The sequence below is a fragment of the Sinocyclocheilus anshuiensis genome, unplaced genomic scaffold (genome assembly GCF_001515605.1).
Source record: "Sinocyclocheilus anshuiensis isolate Anshui unplaced genomic scaffold, SAMN03320099.WGS_v1.1 scaffold629, whole genome shotgun sequence".
Taxonomy (NCBI): Eukaryota; Metazoa; Chordata; class Actinopteri; order Cypriniformes; family Cyprinidae; genus Sinocyclocheilus; species Sinocyclocheilus anshuiensis.
This window is the reverse complement of record NW_015536485.1, coordinates 677,337-693,674: the sequence shown is the minus strand read 5'-3', so window position 1 is coordinate 693,674 and position 16,338 is coordinate 677,337. Positions and strand designations below refer to the sequence as shown.

At 35.9% G+C, this 16,338-nt stretch overlaps 1 protein-coding gene across 1 annotated transcript in view; it reads left to right on the top strand.

Moving 5' to 3' along the window:
* The window catches only part of nos1apa (nitric oxide synthase 1 (neuronal) adaptor protein a), a 106,869-nt gene that overhangs the window by 81,312 nt on the left and 9,219 nt on the right, over positions 1–16,338 (top strand). The window contains exon 8 of the mRNA XM_016480418.1: positions 13,203–13,364. Coding sequence (XP_016335904.1) covers positions 13,203–13,364 — 162 coding nt within the window. The remainder of the gene's footprint in view (positions 1–13,202; positions 13,365–16,338) is intronic.

Here is a 16,338-nt window from a genome sequence, read left to right as displayed (position 1 = left end):
AATGCACTATATACAGAAGTAGAAATATAGAGAAATGTAACTGTTTAAATTAATGTACAGATATATTTACAATTGTGCAATTTTTGGATTCTATGTATAAAGTCAGTCATTTTGAATTTGAATTACATTGACTGTTGAGAATTTTTTTAAGCATTTTCATTGTAGCCTATTATTTCTGAACATATAACATGTATAAGACAAGTTTGTACAGCATGTAGTCGTAGTTCATGCATCTTTTCTGCAAAGATATTTAATAAGTGATTTGTTTAACATTTACATCATGTTGACAACTTCATGTGTGGTGCACTTGGAATAGAATTTTCCTTAACTAGAGGGTTAATAAAGAAAAAGTTATTTGAATCATGTTGTAGTTACATTTTTAAGTTGACTAGTTAAAAATATTTTAATAAATCGAGAATCGGTCAAACGTTCTGAAAAAAATCGAGATTTTATTTTTTTGCCAAATCACCCAGCCCTACTTTGTTATCATTTAACAGTCTTCATTTTTTTTATAAACTTCAATCTTTAGCAAATCTCAAAATCTATGCTCATTTTTCATTCTGTACATTTTATAATGCCATGACGCCTAAATCAAAAACAATACATATAAATCGATTGATTGTATTTTTTCAGTATTTTATTTTTATTTTTAATCAAAATAGTAATAATGTAGAATTTATTATAATATAGATTTAAAATATTGGCTGTTTACCGTTTTCTGGCCATAATATTATATAAAAAATTATTTGCCAGAATTTTACAACTATTTCCGACTAGCTTAAATTTACTGGAGTCACAGACAAACTTTAATCACAAGTTTAGGTGATATGTGTGATATGACACCCACTGACATTTTCTGTTGTCATCTGTTACTACTACCATGGTAACAGATATTATTCAAGTCACTGACTTTGGTTGCTTGATCATACAGGCAGTATTTTATCTTTTTCTGCCTGCTGTTGTGTGAATGAGACAGTATAAGATTTCCAGTAAATACGGTTGTCAGTTCCAAACACCAGTGTTGTGAATGTAATCGAAGAGGTTGTTTGATCTTAAAAAAATAATTCTTGTCTCTCTCTGGTTTTCAAAGAAATGTCATTTTTATAACTGAATCATACATGTGTACATTTGGCACTTTTGGCAGGAGATTTAAATTTAGCATTTTAGCAAACGTCTTCATGAATTAAAGCCTCTGAGAGCGTGCTGTCATACTCCTACATAAGCAGATCATTTTAGATTCTTGTACTCTGCAGAACAGGGATACTCATGCCATCCTCAAGGACTTGTGGAGCGGAAATGGACTGATTGTGTAGGAGTTCATGCTGTTTTTTTAGGGTTGGTACAAGTGTCAGAGCTGTTCGGTAAGCCTACAGTCAATTGTGCTTGTGCTCTGTCAACTCCATGTGCCTTTTGAGTCTACCGATATGAACATCAGCTTATATTGGAGTATTTTTTTTTTTTTTAAAACCTAGCTAATTATTAGATTATATTAATTTCTTCCTCAGTAGTTGAAATGTTTTAAAATCCCAGTGCATGCTTTAAAGAGAAGCTTTACCTGATTCATGGTTGGAGATCCATTTGTAGAATTGATTAGTAAGTCAAATATGAGGGAATGTTTGTAATGGCTTGCTGAAAGGCTCTTGGTCTATATTGAGGTCATGTACCCTAAGTCTGAGTCAATGGATATTAGTTATTGAGCAGAATACTAATCTTTTTGTCCCTTCTAAAATGATATTCATACACGTACAGATTTTATTTTGGCTGGTATTTTCACTTAAGAATTTGACCTTATCGTTTTTAAGTGCATTTTTAATCCACATTCTGAACATGACCTTGTCACTTTATTATAATTGCTAATCGAAATTGGAAGGCGGAGAAATAAATAACACTCTAAATGGTCTGGTGTGCTACTCCGATTTAATTTAAATTGAATTGAAAATGTTTTAAAGAGAGATTTTTATTTTTATTTTTTTATTATATTTTATTTATTTAAATGAATTATTTTATTATTTTTATTTTTATTTTGTTAATATTATTATATAATTTTATTTAATTGATTCATTTTAGAACCATTTTGAAAATCAGATTTTTTTTTTTTTTTAGTTGAGGCATCTTTTTGCTGCCTCAACTAATTAATATAAAGAGCTTGAATCTTTATATATTATACCCATTAAATGTGGGATGGTTGGCTTTACATCAGTTTAAAATAACATTTACAAACAGGAATTCTGTTGTGTGTGTGTGTGCTTGCTTGTTTAATATGCAAAGTAGAACAAATTACCATGTCTATTGTGTTTCCTATCCTGCAGGCAGTTAATTAGAGCAGCAAATCTCTGTTTCACCCCACCATATTGTTTTTGGAAATTGGCAGATGCTTTCTAATAAAATGAGAAGTTTGGAGTTTCTGTGACTGTTTGAATGGCGTTCCTCTCTGAGCATTGATAATAAATGGGCCAGGAACTCTTGGTGTGCACAAGTGGTTGCATCCCATTGTATAAGAGACCGCAGTGTGCTTTGGAGGATTTCTGCACACAACGGTCACTGAATAACTAATGAAAGCAATTAGTCCTTGTCAACTATTCTGAACTTTACCCAATGTCAGACCTCAGTACCACAGTCTGGAAACTGTGGGAATTTCATAGCAGAGGCTGAAATATAGAGAAATGAGGCTACTGTGTAGCTCTGATCATATCAGACAATCTCTGCCAGGCAAACAGCCAGGTTTCTACCACGAATTAGTTCCCTTTAGTTACAGGGACCATATATCTCCTGGATGCAGGTAGAATAACTCGAACCAGCCAGACCCCCGAGGAGCTGGACATCACAGACTGAAAGTGCGAAGACTGTGTGTAAATATAGCCCTGTTTCTTCATTTTGGAGAAGTAGTGTCTATCCAGATCAGACTGTTAATGTGAAAAGTGTTTAGAGATGGGATTTTGGCGACTCGCTCTCAAGAGTCCTCAGGCCTGAAATGCTAGATGGTACCCATAAGCCAACATGTGTTTCAGTGCAATGTCAGTTTCTCTGGATAATTCATGATAAACAAGTTCAGCCCATGTATCCATGTAAGAGGCAGCTTTACTTTTGCCCTAGTGCTCAATTTTAGAAAATCCTCCCCCAATGTATTGCTGTTTGCACCAGGTTGGTGGTTAGACACTTTAGAGCAGCCAGAGGGATGTTTGGTGTGCTTCTTCATTAGGGTTGGACCGATAGACAATGCCATCGTCCATCGCTGAGCTTACTTTTGTGGGAATTTCACAGCAGCGGCTGAAATATGGAGAAATGAGGCTACTGTGTAGCTCTGATCATATCAGACAATCTCTGCCAGGCAAACAGCCAGGTTTCTACCACGAATTAGTTCCCTTTAGTTACAGGGACCATATATCTCCTGGATGCAGGTAGAATAACTCGAACCAGCCAGACCCCCGAGGAGCTGGACATCACAGACTGAAAGTGCGAAGACTGTGTGTAAATATAGCCCTGTTTCTTCATTTTGGAGAAGTAGTGTCTATCCAGATCAGACTGTTAATGTGAAAAGTGTTTAGAGATGGGATTTTGGCGACTCGCTCTCAAGAGTCCTCAGGCCTGAAATGCTAGATGGTACCCATAAGCCAACATGTGTTTCAGTGCAATGTCAGTTTCTCTGGATAATTCATGATAAACAAGTTCAGCCCATGTATCCATGTAAGAGGCAGCTTTACTTTTGCCCTAGTGCTCAATTTTAGAAAATCCTCCCCCAATGTATTGCTGTTTGCACCAGGTTGGTGGTTAGACACTTTAGAGCAGCCAGAGGGATGTTTGGTGTGCTTCTTCATTAGGGTTGGACCGATAGACAATGCCATCGTCCATCGCTGATGGCTGATAGACATCACGATGTTGAGCCGGCATCGCGATCCCCATTCCCTAAAATCACTATATAGATCCTTCAATGTGACAAGTCCTTTCTCTACCCAGCAATTAAAAGCAGCATCTGTAATCGAAGGAGGAAACATGATTTCTCATGACAGGAGCCTGCATTGAGAGATCAGTAAGCGAAAAAAAGCTCGTCTAAACTGATTCCATATTTTAAAAGATGCTCTAACAATTGGATTCAGAGAATGTCTAGACACTGGGTCAGAAAGAGGAATCTTTGTACAAAGTAAAGCAGATAATGCAGATTTACAAGAAGCTTTTTCTAACAACAGCCATGCTTGACTGTCAGAAGGGTTAACCCAGTACAACATAAATGTAATATTAGAAGCCCAATAGTATTGTTGAAAATTCGGTAGAGACAGTCCACCCCAAGAACGATGTCTTTGCAGTATACTTTTATGCTTCCGAGGTGTTTTCCTATTCCAGATAAAATCAGATATAAGAGTGTCTGTTCATAAAAAAAAAAAAGATTTGGTTAAAAAATAGGGAGACTTTGGAACAAAAACAAAAAATGAATATATTTTTTAACCACAAATGCTCATCTTGCACTCTTTTTACTGTTGTTTTGTTTTGTTTTTTAATAACTTACTTTTGTTTAGTAACTGAATAAGTAACTTTTATTTAGAGTTATTTGCTCACTGTTGTTTAGTTGGGCAACAGAAACCCACTGTCCTTGTTGCACACAATAACAGAACATGATGCCAGCAATGCTCAGGTCATGGGTTCGATTCCCATGTAACAGATATAGCCTATTGGCAAAATGTTTATTTTGCCAATATATCACTCAGAATTGCTTTAGATAATACTGTCTGCTAAACAAGTACATATAGATTTTATATATTTATTTCTAGTGTTTGTATTATTTCACAGCTACCAGTCTTCCTCTTCCATCATATTCAATTCAGACAGCAAGCTCACAGCTCTTAGACACAATTTCTTTTGCCGTGGTGCTGTAGATTGTAGATTTGACTTACTTTGCCTTAATTAGCATCCTTTTCCTTTGTTTTCCCTCTAAACACATTCATTTCGTTGCAGCTGAGAGGAGGCATAAAAGAACAGACTCGGAAAAGGAAAAGCTTTCTGCGTCAAGAGCCTTTGCAGCCAGTTTAGTTTTATCACTTTGATGTTTGCCATGCATGAGTTTTTGAGAGATGAACTCATATACCTAGAAAAGTTAGTCCCTTTTTACACTTAAGTGTTTAAACACAAATCTTATAGAAAAACATTCATACATTCGTAAATTTGTGCAGTTTGTGTGTATTATTTTTATATGTCATCTTTGAAAAGCTTGTATTCTGGCATGCTAGTGCATTACAGTGTCACGAATGAAACAGAAAAGTCGTAAGGTGCTTTTTCTCCAGCAAACAAAGAATGAAATAGAAAAGAAGAGATGGACAGTTAGAAAGAAAATAACCACTTTTCTTACTGTTGATTTAGTATTCATACAGAAAACAGCCTTTGCACTTTCTGCGCCAACACTGTTAACCGTAGGGAACCAAACAGATATTGAATCGTCTCTGCTAGGTAACAATGGATGCCTAAAAAAAGCAAACTACAAATGAATTTCAACTGAGCAACTTCGACTATGCTGAGATGTGTAGTCTAAATGCTGATAAAGCTTTGGCATTTCACTCTCAATGATCTTTCAGACATTATAACAAAGCCCTTTTGTCTTTATAATTCATTCAGTCATAAATTTCGAAAGGATGCACGATTATTCAATGCATGATTAGTTCATTCACTTCTATCCATATGCTAATGTGTTACAGTGACATTTAACATTAGTTTGAAAGCGTGGAAGACAATAAAAGCCAACAGCTTTATGGTGGCACTTGATCATCTTTAGTGTTAGTTAGCTATTTAACAGCTTGGACCTCTTTTGATTCTCCTTCAGACTGTGTCTGACAACCATTCCAGCTCATGATATTTAATGCCATTCTGTATTTTTCAAGGTGCTAAATGAACCACCACAGTGGATCCTTTATAAACTTGCTGTAAAAAGTGGTTATTTGAGATTGTTTGATGTTTCAGGTCATTGTTCTATACTCTTTAAATCCTGACATCTCAATGGAGGAAATCCATGTGGACACACTAGTTTTGTCTGATCTTTTTGAAGCTGTATTATTGTCTAGGGTGTGCCTGTACCCTCAGGCAACTTTTAGTGTTATAACTATAACAATGCAAACGGTTTTCTCTTGTGACTTTTCAGACATTATTGTCTCAAGACTGTCATGTTAGTGAGAAAGGAAACAGTGCTCACTGTCTTTGCTGTTAAAATCCTTCAGCATTGTATTCTAGTCCCCAATGTCATGTTCCTGTCCTCAGGGCTACTCAACTTTGAAAAGCTCAAGGGCCACAAAGCCTCAAGATCTCTTTAGATTAAAGAGCTGCACTTTTGATTTTTCTTATTAATGACGCTGGTAGACTACAAGTGAAATGTAGTCTACTTTAATTTTATATCACAGTAAGGGTGTTTTATCACATTTTAAGCATTTCTGTGACGGTCTCCAGAGTAGGCTATAGTTTCTTGTATTTAGTTGAAGTATTTTGTTTTTGTTCTTCATAGCACTGACTCAGGTAGTTAAGTGTTTATGCTCTCATTCACCCTTCATGTTTAATTCAACAAGAGCTGTCCAAAACTTTCTACGTATTATATATGTTATTTTGAATCCCTCCCATTTTTATCCTTCTGCTTTACTGGGTTTAAGAAGAAGAGAGTTGTTGTGAGTTTGGTGAACAATGGCAGGGCCCAGTGAATGACAGAGGAAGACGGTACAATCCAAGTAGAGATTAAACTAAATTATTATTTAATCTTTCTTTCTCTTTCTTGCTTTCTTTCTTTCTTTCTTTCTATATAAAATAAAAATGGTTTTGCATTTGCTATTAAAGTACTTTAGTAACTTTTGCAATCAAATGTTAACAAACATTTTTACATTTCATAATGTGCTTCTCGATGCTGTCACTAAAAGCTTCTTGTCTGAGAAGCCCAGAACCAAGAAAGCAAATTTGTGTAACATCACAATAATTCCCTCTATACGTCTCTAACACTGTCAAGGACGTCTCCGGAAAAGAAAAGAAAAAGTCAATAAACAGGAGGCAGCAATCTGCCTTGCAGAAAGCCCTGAGCAGAAAAGCAATGAGGGCATTTGTGTGGCCGCTAGCAAATCTCAGTCAGCCCAGCTGTGAGCTGAACATTGCTCTTTTACCTTCGTTTACCCTCAAGGGCTCAGTGCTCTCACTAGGGTACAACCGACACTTCACATATTCAGAAAGCTCGACATATTGCACAGGTTCAGGAGAGGCAATGTGTCTAATCTACAGACATGAGTTATAGCATTTTGCTCCCAAGCTTGTTGTATTTCACGTGCTGCTGAGTGTGTTTCGATGTGTGTCGTTCTGTGTCTGACTGGAATATCAAACAATGTTTAAAAAAAATTCCTTATTTACATTCAGGTCTTTACGTTTGTTTCTTGTATAATGAATATGCAGCGCTGTTAGACTGCTGAATTGTTTCACCAATTATCAAAAAGACCAGCATAGTAATTGTGTGCTTGAAAGAAAGACTTACATTGTAACACTCAGCATATTTTCTTTTTTATGCAAGGTGTGCAGACTTTCTCAGGCAGAGGTGGATTAGTTTGTTGTTAGATGTAATCCTCTTTTAAATGCATTGCTTTCAAGTACAGAACATCCATCATGGACTATCAGAGACCTCAGCACATTTTCATCTTAGCTTTACGTGCCAGATAAGAAATTTTTTGATGTTTAGAAGGATACATGTAGGAATCAACTTTTTTTTCCCAAGAAGTTTCTGCTCAGAATGACAGTCAGCTTATCTGCTTTGTAAAGTCGATACACACTTTGAGACTCTGCAAACTTTCCGGTGATGTGTTTTTTGACTAGTAGGTGTCTTAATAATCTCAGCCTGTCTGATGCGTTTTGTACATGAAAATAGTAAGAGCTGGTTCAAAAGCAGCTGTTCCAATTTGATTGGCTCACTTTTTCACAATTTTGTGCTTTGAAACAACTTTTAAGTATACAGTAATTACTGGATTTGATAAAGTTAAGCTGATTTGTGCCAACAAATCTTCAGATGCTGAGAGATTGATGGAGACACGAAGCAAGTACATTAAATTAGTGTCCATGAGCAAAACTCTGTTTTGCATTTTACACTACTGTTCAAAAGTTTTAAAGACATTAATACTTGAGCAAGACTGTATTAAAAAAAAAGATATAATTTCTACAAAAATATGAAGCAACACAACTGTTTTCAACATTGATAATAAGAAATACCGTTGACCAAATTGGTATTATAATGATTTCTGAAGGATCATGTAACACTAAAGAAGTAATGGCTGCTGAAAATTCAGCTTTGCCTTAACAGGAATGAATTATATATTAAAATAGAAAAAAGTTATTTTAAATTGTAACCATATTTCACAATATTACTGTGTTTGATGTATATTACTGTGTTTTATTCAGCCTTGGTGAGCATGAGAGATTTCTTTCATCAACAAATCAAAGAAACCCCAAACTTGAACAGTAGTGGGAAAAGTGTTTACTTTTATATGTGGATGGACAGAAAAGTCTAGGTTAGAAGTTTGCTTGTGCAGTGGAAGCTGTAAAGTGGAAAAGGCTTTCTACTGGTTGTCAAAAGTCTAGCGATGCAACACAAATCTGTGTGACATAAATCTCATAGAATCTAAACACAAGTTTCTTACAATTAGTGTTATATACCTACCCTCTGTATGAACTTTCATTTGAAAAAACATTCGGCAGCTACCATAATAATGGATTAACATAGAAATAGAGCAAAGAAAATAAGAGCAAAACCTTTTCTGATATTGTTATTCTCCACCTTGAAGACAGCTGTTGTAGAAAATCTAAGGCATCTGCTGTGATATTTCAGAAAATATGGAGATCTGTATGTAAGCTGTAGCACCTGTATAATTATAAGGTTATTTAATAACCATCCTCCACCAGTGGCCTTATATTCCACAGGCATGCTGTAATCCAATGAAATATAATGAGGTTATTTGTACTATAATAGCAGTGTACGCCATAGATTGCTGTATTATTTGCCTACATATAGACACTGCTTCTTAGTCTTTCCATTTTTTTTCCTCTTTAGAAATTTGTGATTTTATTTTTTTCCCATTTTGATGTTATACTTTGACATTAGAGATTGTTGTCATTGTATTGCATTGAAAGTCTTCATAAGGAATCTTCTGGGCAACATCAACCCCTAACCACCACATGAGAACTGCCAACTACAGAAACAAAGGAACATGTGTGGAGACAAAGCATCCCGTGTGAAACAGCCTTTAGAGAGTTGAGTTTGTGAAGCATGACAGACGGTTCCATGTTCTTCCTTACTGGCCTTTTTCTGCCCACTGTAGGTTTATATTTGACCCAATCCAAAACCTCAGGTGTTCATGGATCCTGGAGATGATTGCTAAAGCAGCACTGCTGGCTTTTATTAGCTGCTGTTGATTACACATGCATCACATAATCACAGATGAACTAATTAGGTTTTTCTGCAGCGGTTAATTGAAAGCACTCAAATGAACGCTATTTCCCTTGATACCTTTTAACAGATGTATTTTCTACAACCATTTACCAAAGACTGTTCTGCATTGTATTTCCTGTTACACCGCAAAAAAAAAAAGCATACAGCTTTCAGAACAGAGGATATTATTCCCTGTGGAGGGATGGAAATATTCCAATAACCATCATAGATAAACTATATTTGCAAGGAAATGCTGGTGCTTGCTAAGCAGCAAAAGCTTAAGCTCTGCATTAATGAAATATCAAATTAGAGCAGTCATAAACTTTGTCGCTGTCATAATGGCTCGTGTCTTGTTTTCTGTCGGCTGTGCATGATAATCCAACACGCAACATGGTTTCTGTGCCAACTTTGCAGTGTAAACAGCTTTAGATGATTAAACATTTGGAGACAACAGATCTCAATTCAGTATGGAAATAAATGCAATAAAGACCAGTTGTAAATATATCTTTGCTTTTGGTTAGGTTTTGAATAGCAAACTTAATACTGTATATACTTTTGCTTATGCCAACTCCATTACCCATACTGTAAAGAAATTGGATAGTTTTATAAAAAAAAAAAATGTAGCTAATTTGGCTCATTTTAAGTAAAACGCCAGTAAAATGGTTATTGCATGCGATAAATGTGGATTTAATTTGAATATGTTTGTTTTTGACACCATAAGCTATCAAAACCATGAGATTTTTTATCTGTCAGTGGTGACAATTCAATAGATGGAGCTGGAAATCAGTTTTAAATCATCCTGTGATATCATTTTCTTCTTAATTGTACTTGAATGCTAAATTTGCAGGGGTTATAACTATTTAGCATTGCGTTTGTTGGGTTACAGCAAGAAAAACACATTCTGGAAGAACGAGGAACTTTTCGTTCTTCATTTCTATAGCCGGTTTTATCTCATGTCTCAGAAAGCATGAAAAGCTCTTTTAGTCTGTCTCACACATCAACGATCTGTTTCTGCAGCATTTGTTCAGCTGTGCCGTACAATTTGAAGTCTGTAAAATATATTAATCAATGAATCATTTATTACGAATGTGCTAATTCATTAAGAAAATATTCATTAAGCCCATCCAAACGTCTTCCTGTGTTTGTTTTTCAGACAGTTGCAGTGTGCTCAGTCCAGACACTCTGTTCATAACAAATTATTTTGTTCATGATTTATGCTTCGTGATATGATGACTTCAAACTTGCACAGCACAAAAGTAGCAAATATTTTATCAGCAGAGTCATGCTTATCTTCAGTTTTTCAGTTTATATCATAAGATGGGCAGTAATATAATTCACAGAATATTTTCCCCAGACGCACTATGCAGATTTTTCAAGCTATGAATTCAGTGGATGTCTCCGGCTGAGGTAGATTCACTGTGAGGCGTCTGTGAGAGCTGGTGTTGTTTACAACATGCCTTTCTGCAGCACTGCCCAAATAAACAGCTGTCAGTAGACACACACAGAAGGAAATCCTCATCAGTCGACCTGAACCACCACCAATATGTGAGAAATTAAAAACATGAGAAGCTGAGGTGAACATCTTTTCCAATATACTGCCCTGCAGTCTTATTTGACATCAATCTTAAGTAAAAGCCTCCTTCACTGGATGCATGGTTTTCTGGGAATATAAAAAAAGTCATTTTTGCCATTTGATTATGAATTGTTTAAAGGAAAATGTGATTTTTCTGCCACTAGGGTCATCCAATCTGGAAATAATAGGCCTCATTCACCATTCTCAAAACCAGTTAAAACACAATAAACATTTAGATTAGACTACATGTCATTTGCCAGTCTCTTATGCTCACCAAGGCTGCATATATTTGATTAAATACAGTAAAATCAAAAAATATGATGACATATTACTTCAATTGAACTATTTTATATATTTTAATATATTTTAAAGTGTCATTTATTCCTGTGATGGCAAAGCTGAATTTTCAGAAGTCATTACTTAACTCTTCGGTGGCTCATGATCCTTCAGAAATCATTCTATTATGCTGATTTGGTGCTCAAGAAACATTTATATTTATTATTATTAATGTTGAAAATGTGATGCCTAATATTTTTTGTGGAAACCATTATGCATTTTTTCAGTTTTCTTTAATGAATGGAAAGTTCAAAAGAACTTGTTTAGAAATACAGTTTATTTTGTAACAAAAAATTCCATGTTCTTTTGTCCTTAATTAATGTGTCCTTGCTAAATAAATTTGAAACTTAAAATGTTTTAAGTTGAAATTTTAAAAAATATATTTTAATTAGTAGTGCGTATTTTAAAAACTTCACTCTAAAAAATGCTGGGTTGTTTCAACCCAACTTTGGGTCAAATATGGACTAACCCAACTTTTGGGTTAAAACTTTAATTAAAAAATTTAACCCAACAGCTGGGTTAGTCCATATTTGACCCAACGTTGGGTTGAAACAACCCAGCATTTTTTAGAGTGTTGGCTTACAAAATTACCTTAAAACTACAAAATGTAATCTTATATGTAATACATTTTATGGTGAATTTTTAATTAATCAAGATTACTGTTTAAATTGTGATGATTTTACACATAAACACATGCATACGCATGGTTAGTAAATATAATATAAAATGCTTTTTCACCCCATCGTCCTTTTCTGACCTGCTTTGTTTTCCATTGTTTGTACAGGTAGTTGAATGAATGAATGAATTATGCATTTATATAGCGCTTTACTGTGTATTGTTGTACACCCAAAGCACTTTACAATCATGTGGGGGGGTCTCTTGCTCAACCACCACCAGTGTGCAGCATCCACTAGTTCTGCACAAAACTTTCAATCATCTATTTTTAGACCACTCCAAAAGCAGTGCTTTGATGCACAACCGAATCAGGTTCTGAACAGCGTTCTTGTCACATTAAATTAGGATTAGAGAACATTTTAACTTTGGGGAAAAAGAAAGAAAGAAAAAAAAATTACACTTGAAATGCATGCTTTAGGGGGTCCATATCAGTTTTATGTCTAGTAGATGCTCATGTTCGATTTTTCAAAAGACTGAGGTCTGGTTTGGTGTGTCTAGCCATCCGTTTAGTGATTCAGCACCAGGCAATGCCTGAATATTTCAAAGGGCTCTTTGCAGCACATCAATCTCAACCAAAATCAGTCTTATCTCTGGCCGCTGCTGCTGCAGCTTTCATACTCAGTCCCTCATTCTGTACGTGGGAGGTCAATATCTGACAACTGGCATTACCATATTTTCATCCTGACTGGTGTATAAATAAGTTGGCCGTGTAGGGTAAAACTAACAATTTGTCACAGTTGACTGCCTCCCACCCCTCTGAGCTCTGTTTGTTTGCACAGCTACACAAGCTGCAAGTGCTACTGTAATTAATATCTGAACCTCAGTAGGGGCCGGCAAAGAGACATCTTTGACCACAGAGCTGGTCAGAGCGGTGCGTTGAATCCTAATGCCAAGCATGCAGTTGTTTTTAAGCTAAAGACATTGGCATAAAGCACAGGGGATGAAAGGGAGTTTGTTATGCACTAATGACTGCTAAACTAGATTGTATTATTATTTTGCTGATTATTAAAGGCCCTTGCCAATTCTGCATTGTCTGTTTTAATGCCTTTTCAACTTATTCTGCTTTTTCATGTCGTTCCTTATCCTCACACAAAGCTATCGTATGGCTTCAGAAGACTTTTTTTATACTCTTAATCGTGAACATGTAGATTAATTACCGATCTTGACAAAACAGCTGTTCTCTCTCTTTTTCTCCAGCCCTCTGAAGAGCCCAACATCCTGCTGGCTTCCCCTAAGTTGCTGCTTCCTTCAGGCAGTCAGCTGCCGGCCAGCACTCCCCTGTCTGTGCACCACCAGCTCCAGCTGCTCCAGCAGCAGCTCACCCAACAGCAGCAGCAGACACAGGTGGCCGTGGCCCAGGTGAGATGGAGTAAATGCAAGTGTATAATTAAAAAAGAGCAGCTAGCTCATCTAATTTGCCTCTATAATTACATGTATTATTCTTTTGAGGATGGTTTTATTAATGTGCTTTGTGCATTATGCAAATTGTTTTTTTTTATGGGTCAGGTGAGTTTAAGTGATTTATTTATTTATTTATTTTTCCCTCAAACAAATAAACACAATACAAACAATAAGTGTTCCTCCAGAAATTTGAGCAGGAAAATTGGGTAAAATGTTTCTACACTGACAATCTTGGCATTTTGTCAGGTCTCAACTAGTTCCTTTTTAAGTACTTGAGCTGTTTTGTCAAACTGTTTGTTCAATATATTATTGAAATCTGAAATTATTTTTTCTTAATTGTGTCTTAACAGTCTTAATTGTGGATCGAAATGTAGGTGTTCACCAAACATTGTTCTTCTGTAAAGAAAATCTATTTCTTGTAGTAGCACTTTTACAAAAACTGTTGCCTCCAATTTAAAGTCTTTTCTCATGCTCGATCGGCTACGGTGGTCTCAATGTGAACCTTAGCTACAAATCCCAACATTAGAACTGGTTGTGAATGACTTGGAGTGCACAAAACAGCTGTAGTCTTGTGTGTCTGAAGCATTTTCGTTCTTTCCGGCACTAGACTGGTTTATTTATTCAGCCTTTGAGAGCATGCGGTTTGCTTGTTTAGCCACAGTTCTACACCAAGTGTTTGGCAAGAGGAGAAAGCCATTGTTTTTCATAAGCATTATGCTCAGCCAGAGGGTGTTCTCTCTCTTAAGAAAGTGCTTTTTTTGTTTTTGTTTTGTTGTGTGTGTGTGTGTGTGTGTGTGTGTGTGTGTGTGTGTGTGTGAAAGACACTTGACACTCTTCTTCACAGGTCTGAGACTGGTGTTACAGGGGGTGGAATTTTGTTCCACGCGCCTTTGACCCACATCTTTGTGTCTGCATGTCGCTTTGAGGTGTGTTGAGGATAGTCAGGGATGTCCATCCTGTCATAACTCTGATAAGCAAAGCCAGCCAGTTGAAAACGTACCCAGATTTGCAACACAACACGCTCAAAGAGAAACAAGCTGTGGCTTTGCTCTGGCTGCTGTGATGTCTTCAGTCACTGAAGAAGAGGAGACTCTTTGAAGCACGCTATCAAAGCGGCACACGCAGGTCAATCGTCGCTTATTAATTTATTTCTCCATTTGTTTTGCAGTGGCTCTCATCCTTAGGGAAAATGATCGGCAATTGAAACGATATTTGCTTTTCTGAAGTCTGGATTAGTGGTGGAGTGGGTTATTTGTGGAGGAAGGTCTTTGTGTTTCTTTTAATCGTATTCTGGTGGAAGATTCTCCTTTAGACAGTTCAGTACAGATAAAATGAGTCAAACACATTTGTGACCCTGGACCACAAAACCAGTCTTAAGTGTAAATTTTTGGAAATTGAAATTTATACATCAGCTGAAAGCTGAATAAATAAGCTTTCCATTGATGTATGGTTTGTTAGGATGGGACAATATTTGGTCGAGATACAACTATTTGAACATCTGGAATCTGAGGGTGCAAAAAAATCTAAATATTGAGAAAATCGCCTTTAAATTTATCCAAATAAAGTCCTTAGCAATTAATTTTACTAATCAAAAATTAAGTTTTGATATATTTACAGTAGGAAATTTACAAAATATCTCCATGGAACATGATTGTTACTTAATATAATAATGATTTTTGCCATAAAAGAAAAATCGATAATTTTGACCCATACCATGTACTTTTGGCTATTGTTATAAATATACCCGTGCAACTTAAGACTGGTTTTGTGGTCCAGGGTCACATTTGGCTTCTGCCGTGTCCTGAAAACGATGCCCACGTCAAATCTCCCAAAAATCAGTTTTACATGTTTGTATATTGAAGATGTTTTATGAGAGCAATTCAGGCAAAATTTCTTATGTATCTGAGTTCTAGTACTGCACGAGTCAAATGTGGTTTCTCTTAAATGAAAGCCTTGTTATGGTTGCTGTTTAGTAAAAAATAAATAAATAAAATAAAGAGATCTGTATACAGAGGGTTTATAGAAAATAGCCTCTCTAAATGCTTTGTATTTCAGCACGGCTTGTTTTCCACTTATTTTTTTTTTCATGCCCTCATGCAGCTTTCAATGGGGTGTTTAAAGAAAAATCAGCCTTGAAATATTTGATGTAATTTCTTTGTGCCATTTGAGGGCAGCATCAATGGAATAAACAGCCCTATAAAAACCTTGTAATGACTACAGTGCAGTGGAAGGGAAAAAAAGATTACATTTGTGCTTTGAAATGACTATGGTCATGAAAGTCTCCACTTTAAATATGTGTGATTAAATAGATTGTTAGAACATGAATCACACAAATTACCTTTTTTAGAGCTCTCTAGGTTATGTCAGTGAAAGTGAATCATTTGGTGACATCCTAGTGCCATTAAATCGGTTCTCTTGAGAAAGCATGGAAAAGGGTTTAGAAAACAGCGTAAATGTGAGATTTAGGGGTGTTTTTACATAAGACTAGTGCATGCAGACTGAGCATTGATCATTCCTTACCCATGAACTTTAATCCAAAATTCAGAAGGATTTTGAGGGCTCTGATTGTTGATTTGATTTGTGTTGTGTTGTGTTGTGTTGTGTTGTGTTGTGTTGTGGTTTGGTTTTTAAAAGGATAGTTCACCCAAAAATCATCTTCGGAACACAAATTAAAATATTTTTGATGAAATCCGAGAGCTTTCTGACCCTGCATAGACAGCAACGTAACTGACACATTCAAGGCTATCACGTTGTTTTCTTTGTGCACAAAAACTATTCTCGTAGCTTAATAACATTACGGTTGAACCACTGATGTCACCTGGACTATTTTAACGATGTCCTTACTACCTTTCTGTACTGTGGCCGAGAAGTGCTAAACAAATCACAATTCTGAAAACAAAATAACAAATTACAAATGCAAATGCAAGTCTAA